General features: G+C 39.4%; 1 protein-coding gene across 2 annotated transcripts in view; it reads left to right on the forward strand.

The window, feature by feature from the left end:
- The first annotated feature begins 280 nt into the window (after positions 1–280).
- The window catches only part of GFPT1 (glutamine--fructose-6-phosphate transaminase 1), a 75,853-nt gene continuing 60,647 nt past the window's right edge, over positions 281–15,486 (forward strand). The window contains exon 1 of one of the 2 annotated variants that reach the window (XM_036998087.2): positions 281–812. In XM_036998087.2, the coding sequence (XP_036853982.1) occupies positions 806–812 (7 nt within the window). In that variant the 5' untranslated portion in view covers positions 281–805. The remainder of the gene's footprint in view (positions 813–15,486) is intronic. The other variant, XM_036998088.2, reaches the window with a different exon arrangement.

The raw sequence follows: 15,486 nt of genomic DNA on the forward strand, positions 1-15,486 counted from the left end.
TGGGAATAATGGGGTGCGCAGGGCTTTTGGAGGCCGAGCATGTTACATTGAGCCTAAGTAGGAACTGACTGACTGCCTGCCACCAGAGACTGGCCAAACCTCAGTGGCGCTTTGCAGGCAAGAATTTTGGTACTTTGCTCCCCTCACCTCATTCAGTTCTTTGTAATTTTCTTCAGCCTCATGACTCTTTTCCACCCTGACTTGTCTGTTTGCCCCCCAGGATCCCTTTTGAGGCCTCCTGCTTCCTTCCTTCTCTTTCCGCTCTTAGTGGGGTGCCGGAGCCTGGGGCCTTGGACAACACTGGGCGCCTGGCTTGTCTAAAATCCCATCCTCCTTTTTCCTTATCGTTCCGTCATTCTCTGCCTGCCACCGAGTTTCTTCCTCCCCGTTGGCACGGTCCCTCCTGCTGTTTGCCCGGGGGCCAAGCGGCTCCAGGAACCACAGGCGGATCCGGCCGCGGGCGAGTGCCACGTCTCCGCTGCCAGCAGGCCAGCGCCTGCGTGGGCCCGGGGGCGGTGCGGGGAGGCGGGATCTGCGTGTGAGCGGCGCGGATGACACCCAATGGGACCTGCAGAAGGCGGCGGCGGCGGCGCGCTGCGCGCCGAGGGGCGGAGCCCGGTGGCAGTTGCTGGCGAGCCCGGGAGGCCGAGAAGGTGTCGTTGGCTCCGCAGTCGCATCCCCAGGGGAGTCGTGTTGGCGTCCTCCTGGCCCCCAAGCCCGCCGATCGCCCCGGAGACTAGTGTGTGCGCGCTCCCGGCCTCGCCCGCTGTTCTGCGTTCGCCGTGTGGACTGTGCGTCCGGCATCATGTGCGGTAAGGGGACCGCGGTCGGGGGGCGTGTTGCGGGCGTTGCTGAAGTGAGGCGCCGGAGGGAGCGGGAGTGTGGAGAGTGTGAAGTCTGGGTGCTGGGGGCGCGAGCGGGGGCGGGGGTACACCTGGGAGAGCACCTGAGAGGAGGGCGGGCCCAACAGGGGACTTTGGGGGCAAATGGGGCGGCTTCGCGCGGAGAAGGGAACCTAGAGGGAAGAAAAATGTGTATTGAAAAAGGAGAGACGTCTGAGGGAATTGAGGTGTGGAGAGGGATGCCTTCTAGAGAGCCCACCAGGTGAGTGAGGCAACCTGTGGAACATCATGTGAGGTCTCTCGAACTTATCTTGCATTATTCTCGGATTTATTTTTTTAAAAATACTTATTTTTAGTTGCTCTATTTCGGGCAGGCCCAACAGAAAATACAACTATAGCTAGAGCTACGACAATGGCTTTACACATGATCTTACTACTTCCTGCCACCCCCTGTCTCAACAGAAACCATTGCTAATCAATAACTTGGTAAACGGGCTTACACCCTATCGTCTGGTGACAGAGGTCCGAAAGTGACTGTGGCGGTAGATCATCGATCATTTGTCACTCGCACCCATTTAAAATACTTATGAAAAATATTGGTTTAAAGTATTTAATGAATGTTTTACCTAAAACAGTTAAAACATGAAGTTAAGCCCTATTATTGCACGCTTTGAGACAGGTGTTTTAATATTACCTGAAAGTGTTAGTAAAAGGGAGTGACAGAATTGTATCTAAAATGACTGATACGCTGTAAAATTGGTATTGACTTGGCCTTATCAGTAAAAAGAACTGTGTTGTACCTTGTTGAAATTTACAACTGATTTTACACCCCTGGAAGAAATAACACTTTTTAAAGGGAAGTGTGATTGTAACTGAATTGAAGCTATCTGGGAGATTTAATTCTTTGTTAGCCTTTTGCAGGAAGAACTGAGCAGGAGGTGGATTGTACTCATTAGTGTAAATTTTTCCTGTATTTAACTTTATGCTAATTTCAGTTTCTGAAAATGTGGAGCAGATTTAAATTTAAAGCAGATCAAAAAAAAACCACACCCCAAAACAGAAACACCTATAAATGGCTTGCTGAAATAGAGTAGAGCTGACTTTAAAATCAGTTATACTTTTGCTATGTCTTGTTTGTAGAGTGGTTTTTGAGGAAACACATAATTTAGTTTGGAGCTGTGAAGTAGTGAATTTGCAAACTGGTTAATCTCCAGTGTGCTTCCTGTGGTAATTAACTTTTCCTGAACAAGGAATTGTGTGTCTAGTCAAGTACTTGGCTTTCTGGTTGCAGGTCATTTTATCATGTTGTTCCAGGGGTAAAAAAAAGTCAAAAGTACTACAAAAGAAAAAAATTCAAATCTGGTTTAGAAAAGGTTCAGATAAGGGCGAGGCTTTTAGGGTGGAGGCTAGATGTTTGGAGTTTTTCCTATAGCCACCATCCCCACCTCATAGGGTTTACTGCTAAGGAAACTGTCGGGTTATAAAGAATAAATAACTGGTATTGGAGACATTTCCAAGGTTCTGGCTTTTAACTCAGACCAGAGTTTTGCATGATTTCAGGAGTAGGGTACAGAATTTGTTTCCTCCTTAAGGTAAACCTTGAAAGTTAACTGATAAAGAAAACAAGAGTTGCTCTTGATTTCCTCCCACATCTTAATCATTGAAGTAAAATTTCTAGGCAGAGAAATTGAGTGGGAATGAAATTAAGATGGGAAAATTTAGAGATTTACCTTCTGTTTGCCTGCTGCCTACTCAGGTTTTTCTAAAGGATTATTGTTTCAGCATGCAAATGTTGAAACAGAAAAGTGAAGGCTGATAATTCTGTGATAATGCGTTTTCCATTTAAATACGCTGATAAAACTTCCAAGTTTATCAGATTGTTTTGGGTTGTTAATAGTGTTAATCAGAAAAAAAAAGTTCCGGTGGTTAAATTTGGTAAGCAACAGATTAGACAATACTGAACTGGCATTTTTTATTGGAGGACTTCTTGGGACCTTCAGTGGGCTGATAACAGTTACGAACTTCCCAGAGAAGAACAGTGTATCTGTTTTCCAGATTTATCTTCTTATTCTTGGTTCTTTGGAATATACTTTGTCCTTTTTTATTTGTACCACTTTTGGTTTTGGTGAGTGTCATTTATGCTACCCATAGTTTTGAATAATTTTGCTGTTTTTTTTTATAAACACGGAGTTCCCTTTTGTTTTTTCTTGATTTTTTTTTTATTACCGAAAAATGCTTCATACTTAAATTTAGCTGTCGGATTCTGTACTTGTGTCTTCAACACAATTTTCTTCTCCTCAGTAAGGAAAGCATGGGTGATCCTATTACAGACTTGGAACCACCCTAGGCCCTGTTGACATGTTTCTTTCATTTTAGACAATGCTTAAGAACTAGGTCTCACAGCACAAAAACCTCAGAGTTGACCTGGGCACATAACACATGTGATTTTCATGTTTTCCCCAACCTTCTTGGTATAAAGGTAAACAATACTATTACCAGAGGTATGGGAGAACCTAGTTTTGTTAGAGTCTATATTGTAGGATAGCCTATGACAGTAGGTCAAACTGGACCATTCTGAATGCCTCTAGACACCATCCCTGGAAGATTGGGTTATACCCTTCTGATCCGATGGTATATATAAATGAAACTTTTGTAAATGAGGTCATATTTAAAAGTAGTGATTGGCATGCTATTTAAAAGTATTTTGGAACTTGAATCCTTAAAAGTTTTATGTAATTATATTGTCTGATGGCTTTGTGGGTAACTGAGGAATACTGAGATTGGCTGCTAGGATAAACCATAAAACCAGTACTGTTAGCTCATCCTTAGAAGTCATACTGGATATAAAGTAGTTGTGAAAGAAAAAAATGAATTGCTTAATAAGCATTTCCTCAATTGTGTTCCCTGGAAAGGGAGAATTTAACACGTGCTGGCAATGAGCAGTAGAGGTAGAAAAGAGTTTTATACACACAGGTTGGAGCAATTCTGCACATGGAGATTCACAATTGGCAAAACTAAAGATTCTATGAGGTTCTTTTTTTTTTTTTCTCATTTTATTATCATTAATCTACAATTACATGAAGAACATTATGGTTACTAGACTGCCCCCCTTACCAAGTCCCCCCCCCCCAAACCTCATTACAGTCACTGTTCATCAGCGTGGTAAGATGCTGTAGACTCACTACTTGTCTTCTCTGTGTTGCACATCCCTCCCTACACCCCCCCATTATATATGCTAATCATAAGGCCCCCTTTCTTTTGACCTGCCTTTATACCTCCCTTCCCACCCCTCCTGTCCAGTCCCTTTCCCTTTGGTAACCGTTAGTCCATTCTTGGGTTCTGTGATTCTGCTGCTGTTTTGTTCCTTCAGTTTTTCTAGGTTCTTATACTCCACATGTGAGTGAAATCATTTGGTACTCGTCTTTCTCCACCTGGCTTATTTCACTGAGCATAATACCCTCTAGGTCCATCCATATTGTTGCAAATGGTAGGATCTGCTTTTTTCTTAGGGCTGAGTAATATTCCATTGTGTATATGTACCACATCTTCTTTATCCATTCATCTACTGGTGGACATGTAGGTTGCTTCCATATCTTGGCTATTGTAAATAGTTCTGCAATAAACATAGGGGTGCACCAGGAATTCCTGGGTCAAATGGTATTTCTATTTTGAGCTTCTTGAGGAAGCTCCATACTGCTTTCCACAATGGTTGAACTAATTTGCATTCCCACCAGCAGTGTAGGAGGGTTCCCCTTTCTCCGCAACCTTGCCAACATTTGTTGTTTGTCTTTTGGATGGTGGCGATCCTTGCTGGTGTGAGGTGATATCTCATTGTGGTTTTAATTTGCATTTCTCTGATGACAAGCGACATGGAACATCTTTTCGTGTGTCTGTTGGCCATCTGAATTTCTTCTTTGGAGAACTGTCTGTTCAGCTCCTCTGCCCATTTTTTAATTGGATTGTTTGCTTTTTGTTTGTTGAGGTGCGGGAGCTCTTTATATATTTTGGATGTCAACCCTTTATTGGATCTGTCATTTATGAATATATTCTCTCATACTGTAGGTACCTTTTTGTTTTATTGATGGTGTCCTTTGCTGTACAGAAGCTTTTTAGCTTGATATAGTCCCACTTGTTCATTTTTGCTTTTGTTTCCCTTGCCCGGGGAGATATATGTTCATGAAGAAGTTGTTCATGTTTACATCCAAGAGATTTTTGCCTTTGTTTTTTTCTAAGAGTTTTATGGTTTCATGACTTACATTCAGGTCTTTGATCCATTTCGAATTTACTTTTGTGTATGGGGTTAGACAATGATCCAGTTTCATTATCTTCCATGTAGCTGTCCAGTTTTGCCAACACCAGCTGTTGAAGAGGCTGTCATTTCCCCTTTGTATGTCCATGGCTCCCTTATCGTATATTAACTGACCATAAATGTTTGGGTTAATATCTGGGGTCTCTATTCTGTTCCACTGGTCTGTGGCTCTGTTCTTGTGCCAGTACCAAACTGTCTTGATTACTATGGCTTTGTAGTAGAGCTTGAAGTTGGGGTGTGAGATCCCCCCAACTTTATTCTTCCTTCTCAGGACTGCTTTGGCTATTTAGGGTCTTTGGTGTTTCCATAGGAGTTTTTGAACTATTTGTTCTAGTTCGTTGAAGAATGTTGTTGGTAATTTGATAGGGATTGCATCAAATCTGTATATTGCTTTGGGCAGGATGGCCATTTTGACGATATTAATTCTTCCTAGCCAAGAGCATGGGATGAGTTTCCATTTGTTAGTGTTCTCTTTAATTTCTCTTAAGAGTGTCTTATAGTTTTCAGGGTATAGGTCTTTCACTTCCTTGGTAAGGTTTATTCCTAAGTATTTTATTATTTTTGATGCAATTGTGAATGGAATTGTTTTCCTGATTTCTCTTTCTATTAGTTCGTTGTTAGTGTATAGGAAAGCCACAGATTTCTGTGTGTTAATTTTGTATCCTGCAACTTTGCTGTATTCGATATCAGTTCTAGTAGTTTTGGAGTGGAGTCTTTAGGGTTTTTTATGTACAATATCATGTCATCTGCAAATAGTGACAGTTTGACTTTTTCTTTACCAGTTTGGATTCCTTGTATTTCTTTGTTTTGTCTAATTGCCGTGGCTAAGAACTCCAGTACTATGTTGAATAACAGTGGGGATAGTGGGTATCCCTGTCTTGTTCCTGATCTCAGAGGAAAAGCTTTCAGCTTTTCACTGTTTAGTATGATATTGGCTGTGGGTTTATCATATATGGCCTTTATTATGTTGAGGTACCTGCCCTCTATACCCATTTTGTTGAGAGTTTTTATCATGAATGTATGTTGAATTTTGTCGAATCCTTTTTCAGCGTTTATGGAGATGATCATGTGGTTTTTGTCCTTTTTGTTTATGTGGTGGATGACGTTGATGGATTTTCGGATGTTGTGGCATCCTTGCATCCCTGGGATGAATCCCACTTGGTCATGGTGTATGATCCTTTTGATGTATTTTTGTATTTGGTTTGCTAATATTTTGTTGAGTATTTTTGTATCTAAGTTCATCAGGGATATTGGTCTGTAATAATTTTCTTTTTTGGTGAGGTCTTTGCCTGGTTTTGGTATTAGCTTGATGTTGGCTTCATAGAATGAGTTTGGGAGTATTCCCTCCTCTTCTTTTTTTTGGAAAACTTTAAGGAGAATGGGAATTATTTCTTCTCTGTATGTGTGATAAAATTCTGAGTAAATCCATCTGGCCTGGGGGTTTTGTTCTTGGGTAGGTTTTTGATTACCACTCAATTTCTTTGCTGGTAATTGGTTTGTTTAAATTTTGTGTTTCTTCCTTGGTCAGTCTTGGAAGGTTGTATTTTTCTAGGAGGTTGTCCATTTCTTTCAGGTTTTCCAGCTTCTTAGCATATAGGTTTTCATAGTAGTCTCTAATAATTCTTTGTATTTCTGTGGGGTCCGTCGTGGTGTTTCCTTTCTCGTTTCTGATTCTGTTGATGTGTGTTGATTCTCTTTTTCTCTTAATAAGTTTGGCTAGAGGCTTATCTATTTTGTTTATTTTCTCAAAGAACCAGCTCTTGGTTTCATTGGTTTTTTCTAATGTTTTATTTTTCTCAATTTTATTTATTTCTTCTCTGATCTTTATTATGTCCCTCCTTCTGCTGACTTTAGGCCTCATTTGTTCTTCTTTTTCCAATTTTGATAATTGTGACGTCAGACTATTCATTTGGGTTTGTTCTTCCTTCTTTAAATATGCCTGGATTGCTATACACTTTCCTCTTAAGACTGCTTTCATTGCATCCCACAGAAGTTGGGGCTTTGTGTTGTTGTTGTCATTTATTTCCATATGTTGCTGGATCTCCATTTTAATTTGATCATTGATCCATTGACTGTTTAGTAGCGTGTTGTTAAGCCTTCATGTGTTTGTGAGGCTTTTTGCTTTCCTTGTACAATTTATTTCTAGTTTTATACCTTTGTGGTCTGAAAAGTTGGTTGGTAGAATTTCAATGTTTTGAATTTACTGAGGCTCTTGTTGTGGCCTAGTATGGTATGTGGTCTATTCTGGAGAATGTTCCATGTGCACTTGAGAAGAATGTGTATCCTGTTGCTTTTGGGTGTAGAGTTCTATAGATGTCTATTAGGTCCATCTGTTCTATTGTGTTGTTCAGTGCCTCTGTGTCCTTACTTATTTTCTGTCTGGTGGATCTGTCCTTTGGAGTGAATGGTGTGTTGAAGTCTCCTAAAATGAATGCATTGCATTCTATTTCCTCCTTTAGTTCTGTTAGTATTTGTTTCACATATGCTGGGGCTCCTGTGTTGGGTGCATATATATTTATAATGGTTATATCCTCTTGTTGGACTGAGCCCTTTATAATTATATAATGTCCTTCTTTATCTCCTATTACTTTCTCTGTTTTGAAGTCCATTTTGTCTGATACTAGCACTGCAACACCTGCTTTTTTCTCCCTATTGTTTGCATGAAATATCTTTTTCAATCTCTTGACTTTTAGTCTGTGCATGTCTTTGGGTTTGAGGTGAGTCTCTTGTAAGCAGCATATAGATGGGTCTTGTTTTTTTATCCATTTTGTTACTCTGTGTCTTTTGATTGGTGCATTCAGTCCATTTACATTTAGGGTGATTATCAATCGGTATGTACTTATTGCCATTTCAGGCTTTAGATTCGTGGTTACCAAAGGTTCCAGGTTACTTTCCTTACTATCTAAGAGTCTAACTTAACTCACTATGCTGTTACAAACACAATCTAAAGGTTCTTTTCTATTTCTCCTCCTTTTTCTTCCTCCTTCATTCTTTATATATTAGATATCAAATTCTGTACTTTTTGTCTATCCCTTGATTGACTTTGAGGATAGTTGATTAAATTTTGCATTTGCTTCGTAATTAGCTGTTTTACTTCACTGTGTTTTTATTACCTCTGGTGACAGCTATTCAACCTTAGGAACACTTCCTTCTATAGCACTCCCTCAAAAATAGACTGTAGAGATGGTTTGTGGAAGGTGAATTCTCTCAGCTTTTGCTTATCTGGAAATTGTTTAATCCCTCCTTCAAATTTAAATGATAATCTTGCCAGATAAAGTAATTTTGGTTCCAGGCCCTTCTGCTTCATGGCATTAAATACATCATGCCTCTCCCTTCTGGCCTGTAAGGTTTCTGCTGAAAAGTCTGATGTTAGCCTGATAGGCTTTCCTTTGTATGTGATGTTATTTCTCTCTCTGGCTGCTTTTAGCAGTCTGTCCTTATCCTTGATCTTTGCCATTTTAATTACTGTATGTCTTGGTGTTGTCTTCCTTGGGTCCCTTGTGTTGGGAGATCTGTGGATCTCCATGGCCTGAGAGACTATGTCCTTCCCCAGATTGGGGAAGTCCTCAGCAACTACCTCCTCAAAGACAATTTCTATCCCTTTCTCTCTCTCTTCTTCTTCTGGTATCCCTATAATGCAAATATTGTTCCTTTTGGATTGGTCACACAGTTCTCTCAATATTCTTTCATTCTTAGAGATCCTTTTTTCTCTCTGTGCCTCAGCTTCTTTGTATTCCTCTTCTCTAGTTTCTATTTCATTTATTGTCTCCTCCACTGTATACAACCTGCTTTTAATACCCGCCATCGTGCTCTTCAGCGATTGGATCTCCGACCTGAATACTTTCCTGAGTTCTTGGATGTCTTTCCATACCTCCTTTAGAATGTTGATGATTTTTATTTTGAACTCCCTTTCAGTAAGAGTCACGAGGTCCATATCATTTAAATCTTTCTCGGGAGTTGTATTAATTATTTTACTCTGGACAAGGTTCCTTTGGCGTTTCATGTTTGTATATGGCGCCCTCTAGTGTCCAGAAGCTCTTCTGGAGTTGCTCAGCCCCTGAAGCAATGTTGGGGGTCGCAGGGGAGCGGTACTGGTGCCTGGGTGTAGGAAAGAGCTGTTCCCCACCTCCTGGCTCCTGTGCCTGTCTACACTGCCTGAGCCAGTGGGCCAGTCACACAGGTATAAGCTTTTGTCCCAGAGCAGCCAGATATGGATCCCTGCTTTCCACAAGCAGCCAGAATCCCAGTCTCCCCAGGAACCCACCTGTATTAACTTTCCAACCTAGTAGTCATTCGAGTCTCATGAAAGCACCATGAAATGTAGGTTTGTGCTCCCAGAGCAGATCTCTGGAGCTAGGTATTCAGCGGACCCAAGCCTTCCACTCCCTCCCTGCTCCGTTTCTCTTCCTCCCGCCGGTGAGCTGGGGTGGGGGAAGGGCTGGGGTCCCTCAGAGCCACAGCTCTGGTACGTTAGCCCGTTTGCTGAGGTCTGCTCTTTTCTCCAGGTGTGTGCAGTCTGACGCATCCTCTTTCCTGTTGCTCTCTCGGGATTAGTTGTGCCAATTAAATTTTCTAATTGTGTCCGGTTTTAGGAGGAAGCCTCTGTCACTCCTCTCATGCCGCCATCTTTAATCCTACTCCTCTATGAAGTTCTACAAATAAATCTGTTAACTTTATTTAGTATTTCATAAACTTTTAATTAAGTAATGTTTCTTTTATCCCATCCCTATTTAGCATCCTGCAAAATAGTGTTCTCTTCTTGTGGTTTGGGGATTTTGACATTTCAAGTACCTACAAAGTGTTAGAAGGTATTTGAAGTGATGGTTTTAAGCTTGGTGCTCTGCTCTTTGGAGAGATGATTAAAATAAGGGAATAACCTTCAAGGAATTGCTGTTGGATTGGAGGAAACAATGACTACACATGCAACAGGTGTAGGTGATAATACACGTACTTTGTTTATTGCCATTTTATAGACAGCAAGAGGAATAAATAGAAATTCAGTGACTGGTTAGGCCAGGAAAATTACAGGTAATGGAGCAAAACTCTTATGTTGAGGAATAGTGCCAGGTAGTAGAGAATTACTGCATTGTAAGGTATACCACTGATGGCATTTACCCAACAGTGAATGGAGTCTTAAATAGGTTGAGAGCTACTGTCAGAAAGGTTTAGTGCCAGGAAAAGAAACCAAAGAAGAGTGGAGGCAGAAGAGTTCCAAAATAGTATATTGTATTGGATAAAGTCTGCAAAAGTAGAAAAAGGTCATTCATTCTTAGAACTGCAGAGAGAAATTAATTGCATGTGGTATAAATAAATCATTAGAGTAGTTGCATATATGAAGACAGAAGGACCTGAGTTTGTGTTGAGGAGGAGGGCATGTATACCAATGAAAGAGAGTATTGTGGAATGAAGTCCCAGATATAGTTGAAATGTTGAATTCTAGAGCTGCAGTTCTGGACCAAAAGCTACAGAGTTATTGCAGGGTGTCCATTGATTGATTCGTACTCTTAAGCATTGTCTGTAAATTGAATAAAAATTGTTCCAGGTCATTGGATAATAAAAATTAACGCACCATTGTGTGGGATCCTCAAAATATTTTGATGTTAACAAAAGGTTCTGGATTTATAAAGTTGAGGAATCACTTAATCAAAGAGTTACAAGGAGTAAAGGCTGACTTCAGGGAAGTAGTATGTGAAATGTGTTTTTCTATTTTGGATTTATATGGAAGGATTAGGCACCCTGGAATGGGTTTGCCCTGAGAGAAGGGGCTGTGTCTTGGAAAACGTGTGGTTCCTGGGGCATTCGATGAGCTTTCTCTGGTCCTTGAAAATCTGGGAGAGAGGGTGTAAATCTTACCATGGGCTGTACTCATATCTGCAGCGAGTCCCCAGGTGAACAGTCTTTGGCATGTTGGAACAAGTAGGAAGGTTAAGAGGGTCTGTAAAGCATTAATTATACTGTTAAATAAATATGAAGGCTTGTCTTGCTAATGGGTTTCAGCCCTGGACAAGTTCACTTTATGGATTCAGTGGAGATGAAAAAAAAAATGACGGTGGAACATTCTTGGGGTGAAAGGGTTATACCCAACTTTATTCCCGCAGTGGCAGGCCTATCACTAGAATCCCACCCGGTCAGAGCAAGTCTGCATGTAGCAAGCTGGGTCTTTGCCACTGGGCCTCTCTACCCCCCCTGCAGCCATCTGTCCTTGGAGTTGCCACCACTCCAGTCTCTGCTCTCCTGCAGCCATCCAGAGCACTGGGTGGAGCTCTTTATGTAGAGTCAGTGACAATGTATTGCCCACACGTGTGTAGTGAGCAAGCTGACCAGGGCCAGGTGAGAACTGGCCATAGGAACCTTCACTTTCTCCACAAGGCTTCAACTCTGTAAAGTGAAAGTCTACCAAACATAAGAAGGAAGCAGATTTTAAATAATTTAAAAAATGCAAATAATTGAAATTCCTCATTGTCCACTCCATGTAATTTTTTCTTTGTTTTTAGGATTGTAGAAAATATTCTTTTAAGTAATATTTCATGTTTTAAAGGAATCTTACCTGTAGAATATGCCTCCATAATAATTATGGTGTTGAATATATTTCTGACAAGCATCTAGTTGATGCTATAATTTTAGTTGCAGCATTGTTTCAATTTATGAATAGTTAGAAAAACCTCACTCAATAGGGAAATGGTTAGGTAAAATAAGATAAATCTATTATGGAGTAGTATGCAGCCATTGAATAGGGTAGATGTGTGTGTAGTGACGTAAACAGATCCCCATCATCTTAAGTAAAATAAAAAGTACGGAACAGTATATATAGTGTCATCACATTTATGTGTTTGAAAATGCACCTTCTAAAACCATGTACATCTAGATGTTCATGTATGTAGGAAAATTTATAGCTGAAGGACTGGGACAGTTGGTATGAGAGTAATGGTGGTTATCTACTCTGTGTGAAGGTAGATAGAGGAGATTATCACAATTCTGTAGGATTTGTGGAATTTGAATCTAATGATGTTAATGAGTTAATTGAAACTTGCATTATAAGAAAAATTTAATGAACGTTAAGTGGCATTGTAGATAGATTTTGATTCAGAAAGTAAAAAATTTAGGCAATGAATTTGTACACTTATCACTGATGAATTACAATGTTTAAGGTCTCAAAATACCTTGTCAAGTGAAAAAATATGTAAAAGCAAAATTTATTCATAAAGGACATAAATTCATCCAGGCATAGGAACTTAAACGATTTGATTAGTCAGCTAAGTTGTATTTGGTTTTCATTTCAATAAAGTTTTAATAGTTTTTACTTAACAACTGGATTGCTTTCAACCAGGTGTGCCAAGTCTATGATCCATGTTGTCTGAATATTTTGTTAAGCAAGGTGCTCATAAGTGTTTCTGTATCATTGAATTTAAGTTGCAATTTTCTGAGAATGATGCTTGTAGGTGCAAGGATCCACTTCAGTTAGGGAGCTGTTACTCTAAGTAGATTCCATTAATAAGAAAACTTAGGTTTTGGGAAGACATGCTGATTTGGGAGCAGAAAAATCACCTGTGCTTCCTACAACACTGTGTGGTATTGGGGCAATTACTGAAGAGCAGTGGAGAATTGATTTTTAGGTTGTTAGAATTACTTTAAGCAGAACTGTTTATGGAGAGTTGATAAGACAAGTGGAAGACCTGAAATAGGGATCGTTCTAGTGATTTCTGCTCTAATAAAGCACTGTTTTGTGTTATGAATGCCTCCCTTGTGAATATGCCCTGCATGCCTGATTGGTTATTTGTCATTGTATTTTCCCAGCTACCCCAGTATTTACAGATAACGCACTAATCTCAACTGGTGGACTGCTGCGGGTCAACAGTCTTTCAGGGAGCTAGTCTATAAAATTTATAGATCCAGGTTCTCTTTTACCTGCCCTTTTCCTAACCAGGAATGACTTGGGTTGATCCCTTTTTTTACTTCTCCCAGCTCTGTTACTTTGATCTTAGGAAATTTCTCTACATGTGTCATCCTTTTCTTCCTTTTGGCTCCTGCCCAGTTATGTAAGAAGAAATGTTGCTTGAGTTTTAGTACTCTTCCTTTTCCTTTTCCTTTGTTCCAACAGTGAACCAAAAAATGACAATAATTATTATGCATAATCATAGTGCTTCCTATCAAGAAAAAAGCAGTTTCTGAATTGGAGCATGATATATGTTATTTCATTGCACCTAAGATGCCACTGATTGGGAAATGCACCCTTATTATAGACCACAAGGAAAGAAAATATGAATGTCTTAAAATCAGTGTTGTCAGTATTTAGAGCCCTGAAAGTAGTCTGAAGATGCTTTCAGACAATTAAAGGCTAAGTGATCTGATTATCCTTACCTTAAACCAGTGATGAATCTTAGTATCACTAATAGGGGACCAGCAGACAACTAAAATAGATAACGTACATGAAAATAATTCTTGCCTTCCATTTTTAACCTACTCAGTCAAGCCTTTAGATCTATTGTCCAGTTTACAGGAAATACAAGGAATAGAGGAACTAGTTAGACTACACTATATGGAAACAAGACACAGCCAGAAGATAACATACTCAGCAAGAAAATTGGCCCTGGAATGTCAAAAGTCAGTGTCCTGAGGAAAACAGGGCAGTTGGGGAGGCCATTCTAGATTCAGAGATACTTTTGAGGCATAACAATCAAATGTGAGGTGTGATCCTATATTATATTCAAGAATGAGCAAATCAGTTTATAGAAGACTTTTTTTTTTAAATAATAGGGAAATTTGAACATGAACATTGTATTAGATGGTCTTAGAGCATTATTTGATTAGGTGTGATGATAATACAGTTTTGGAGAAAAATGGCCTCATATTTTATGTTACTTTGCTTTTATTCTGTTAAGCAATAAAATAAAATAAAAGCAATTTGCTTTTATTCTGTTGGAAATAATAAGGCTCTTCACCAGGTTTCCAGTTTTAATTTGGTAGATACAATGTAGACAGAACAAAATCAAAATCATGGAAATAGAACAAAGAAATAAAGCCCAGAAGAGTCTGTAGAAGTATTAAAAAGTGTTACATTCATCAGGAATGTATCTAAGGCAGTCAGAGAAGAATCTTCAGAAATCATAGCACATCATGCTAAAGGGCACTGTAGATGTCTTTAAATGTCAGAGGTAGGAAATATATGACCCTTGTGCTATCACTTCCCACTTCTAGTAATAGCTGTTACTAATCAATGATGGCTTTCCTTCCTGTTCAGGAAACGGCTACTGAATCTCTTTACAGTCACTACCAGTTAAATAACTTATTGGCATTTCTTGTGAAATCTACTTTAATGTCTCTCAGCCAGACCCATCCTTTTGCAGAAGGGAAAGCTGAAGCAGGGTGGTATAGTGGAAAGGTTTGAGGACAAACAAGAGTTAAAAAATCACAGGCTTTCCAGTGCCAGGAGTACTTTTTAAAAATGAGCTAACAAATGGTTAATGTGAGTTTTGTTAGTTTATCACATAGTTAACAGTTCTAAAAGTTTGTTTGGAGATGGGTATTGATTTAGAAGACCTCTTTCCCTGTGAAATTATATGCAAGATTTCAAGATTCATATAGTGAGTCAGTGTAAACCAAGGAGGTTGAAGTTAGGAATAGTATTAGGCTTGGATGCTATTGTTGAGTTACATGTATTGGATTTAATGTGGCATCACTCTGAATTTTCTTTTTAAAGATGTTTTGAACCTCTAATTTGTTTTAAAAGCAATTGGTTTTATGTTAACATTTGAGGTTTTTTTTAGTTAGTATTTATTTATTATGTTTAATTTTTATTTTTCTATATATAGTACTTTTACCATCAGATTACCATCAGAATTATGTCTTAAAAGAAGAAAGATATTTTAGTATGAGTTTTTCTGGATGAGCTGCATTATTGGGGTTTGGCAGCCCTGGACTTCCTCTTCAAGACTAACTAGAGCACCTCAGACTGCAAGCAGTTCTTAACAGTGTAACATGTTAATGACTTTAAGTAAGCTAGATTGTGTCCTCTAGCAGTTTATTTAGCTGTTGCCTGTGACAGTGGTGGAGAGTAGACTAGTTGAGAATCAGTGTTCTTTGGCACATTTATAGTATTTTGGGAAAAGATTTATAATCTATGTACATACTGTCTTTTAATGATCTAATTGAAATAATTGGGATTGATAGTTTTCTGTATGTGTTTAATCTTTATTAGATGTCAGTGATCCATGGTAGGAAAGAGTGTCAAACACATAAAGCTTTGATTTACACCCAGGTTATTGGTTTACTTTGTTCATATTACAGATACTTTATAAAGGAACAGCAGAAACAACAAGAACCCCAGACCTTGTGCAG

The sequence above is a fragment of the Manis javanica genome, chromosome 1, assembly GCF_040802235.1.
Source record: "Manis javanica isolate MJ-LG chromosome 1, MJ_LKY, whole genome shotgun sequence".
Lineage (NCBI taxonomy): Eukaryota > Metazoa > Chordata > Mammalia > Pholidota > Manidae > Manis > Manis javanica.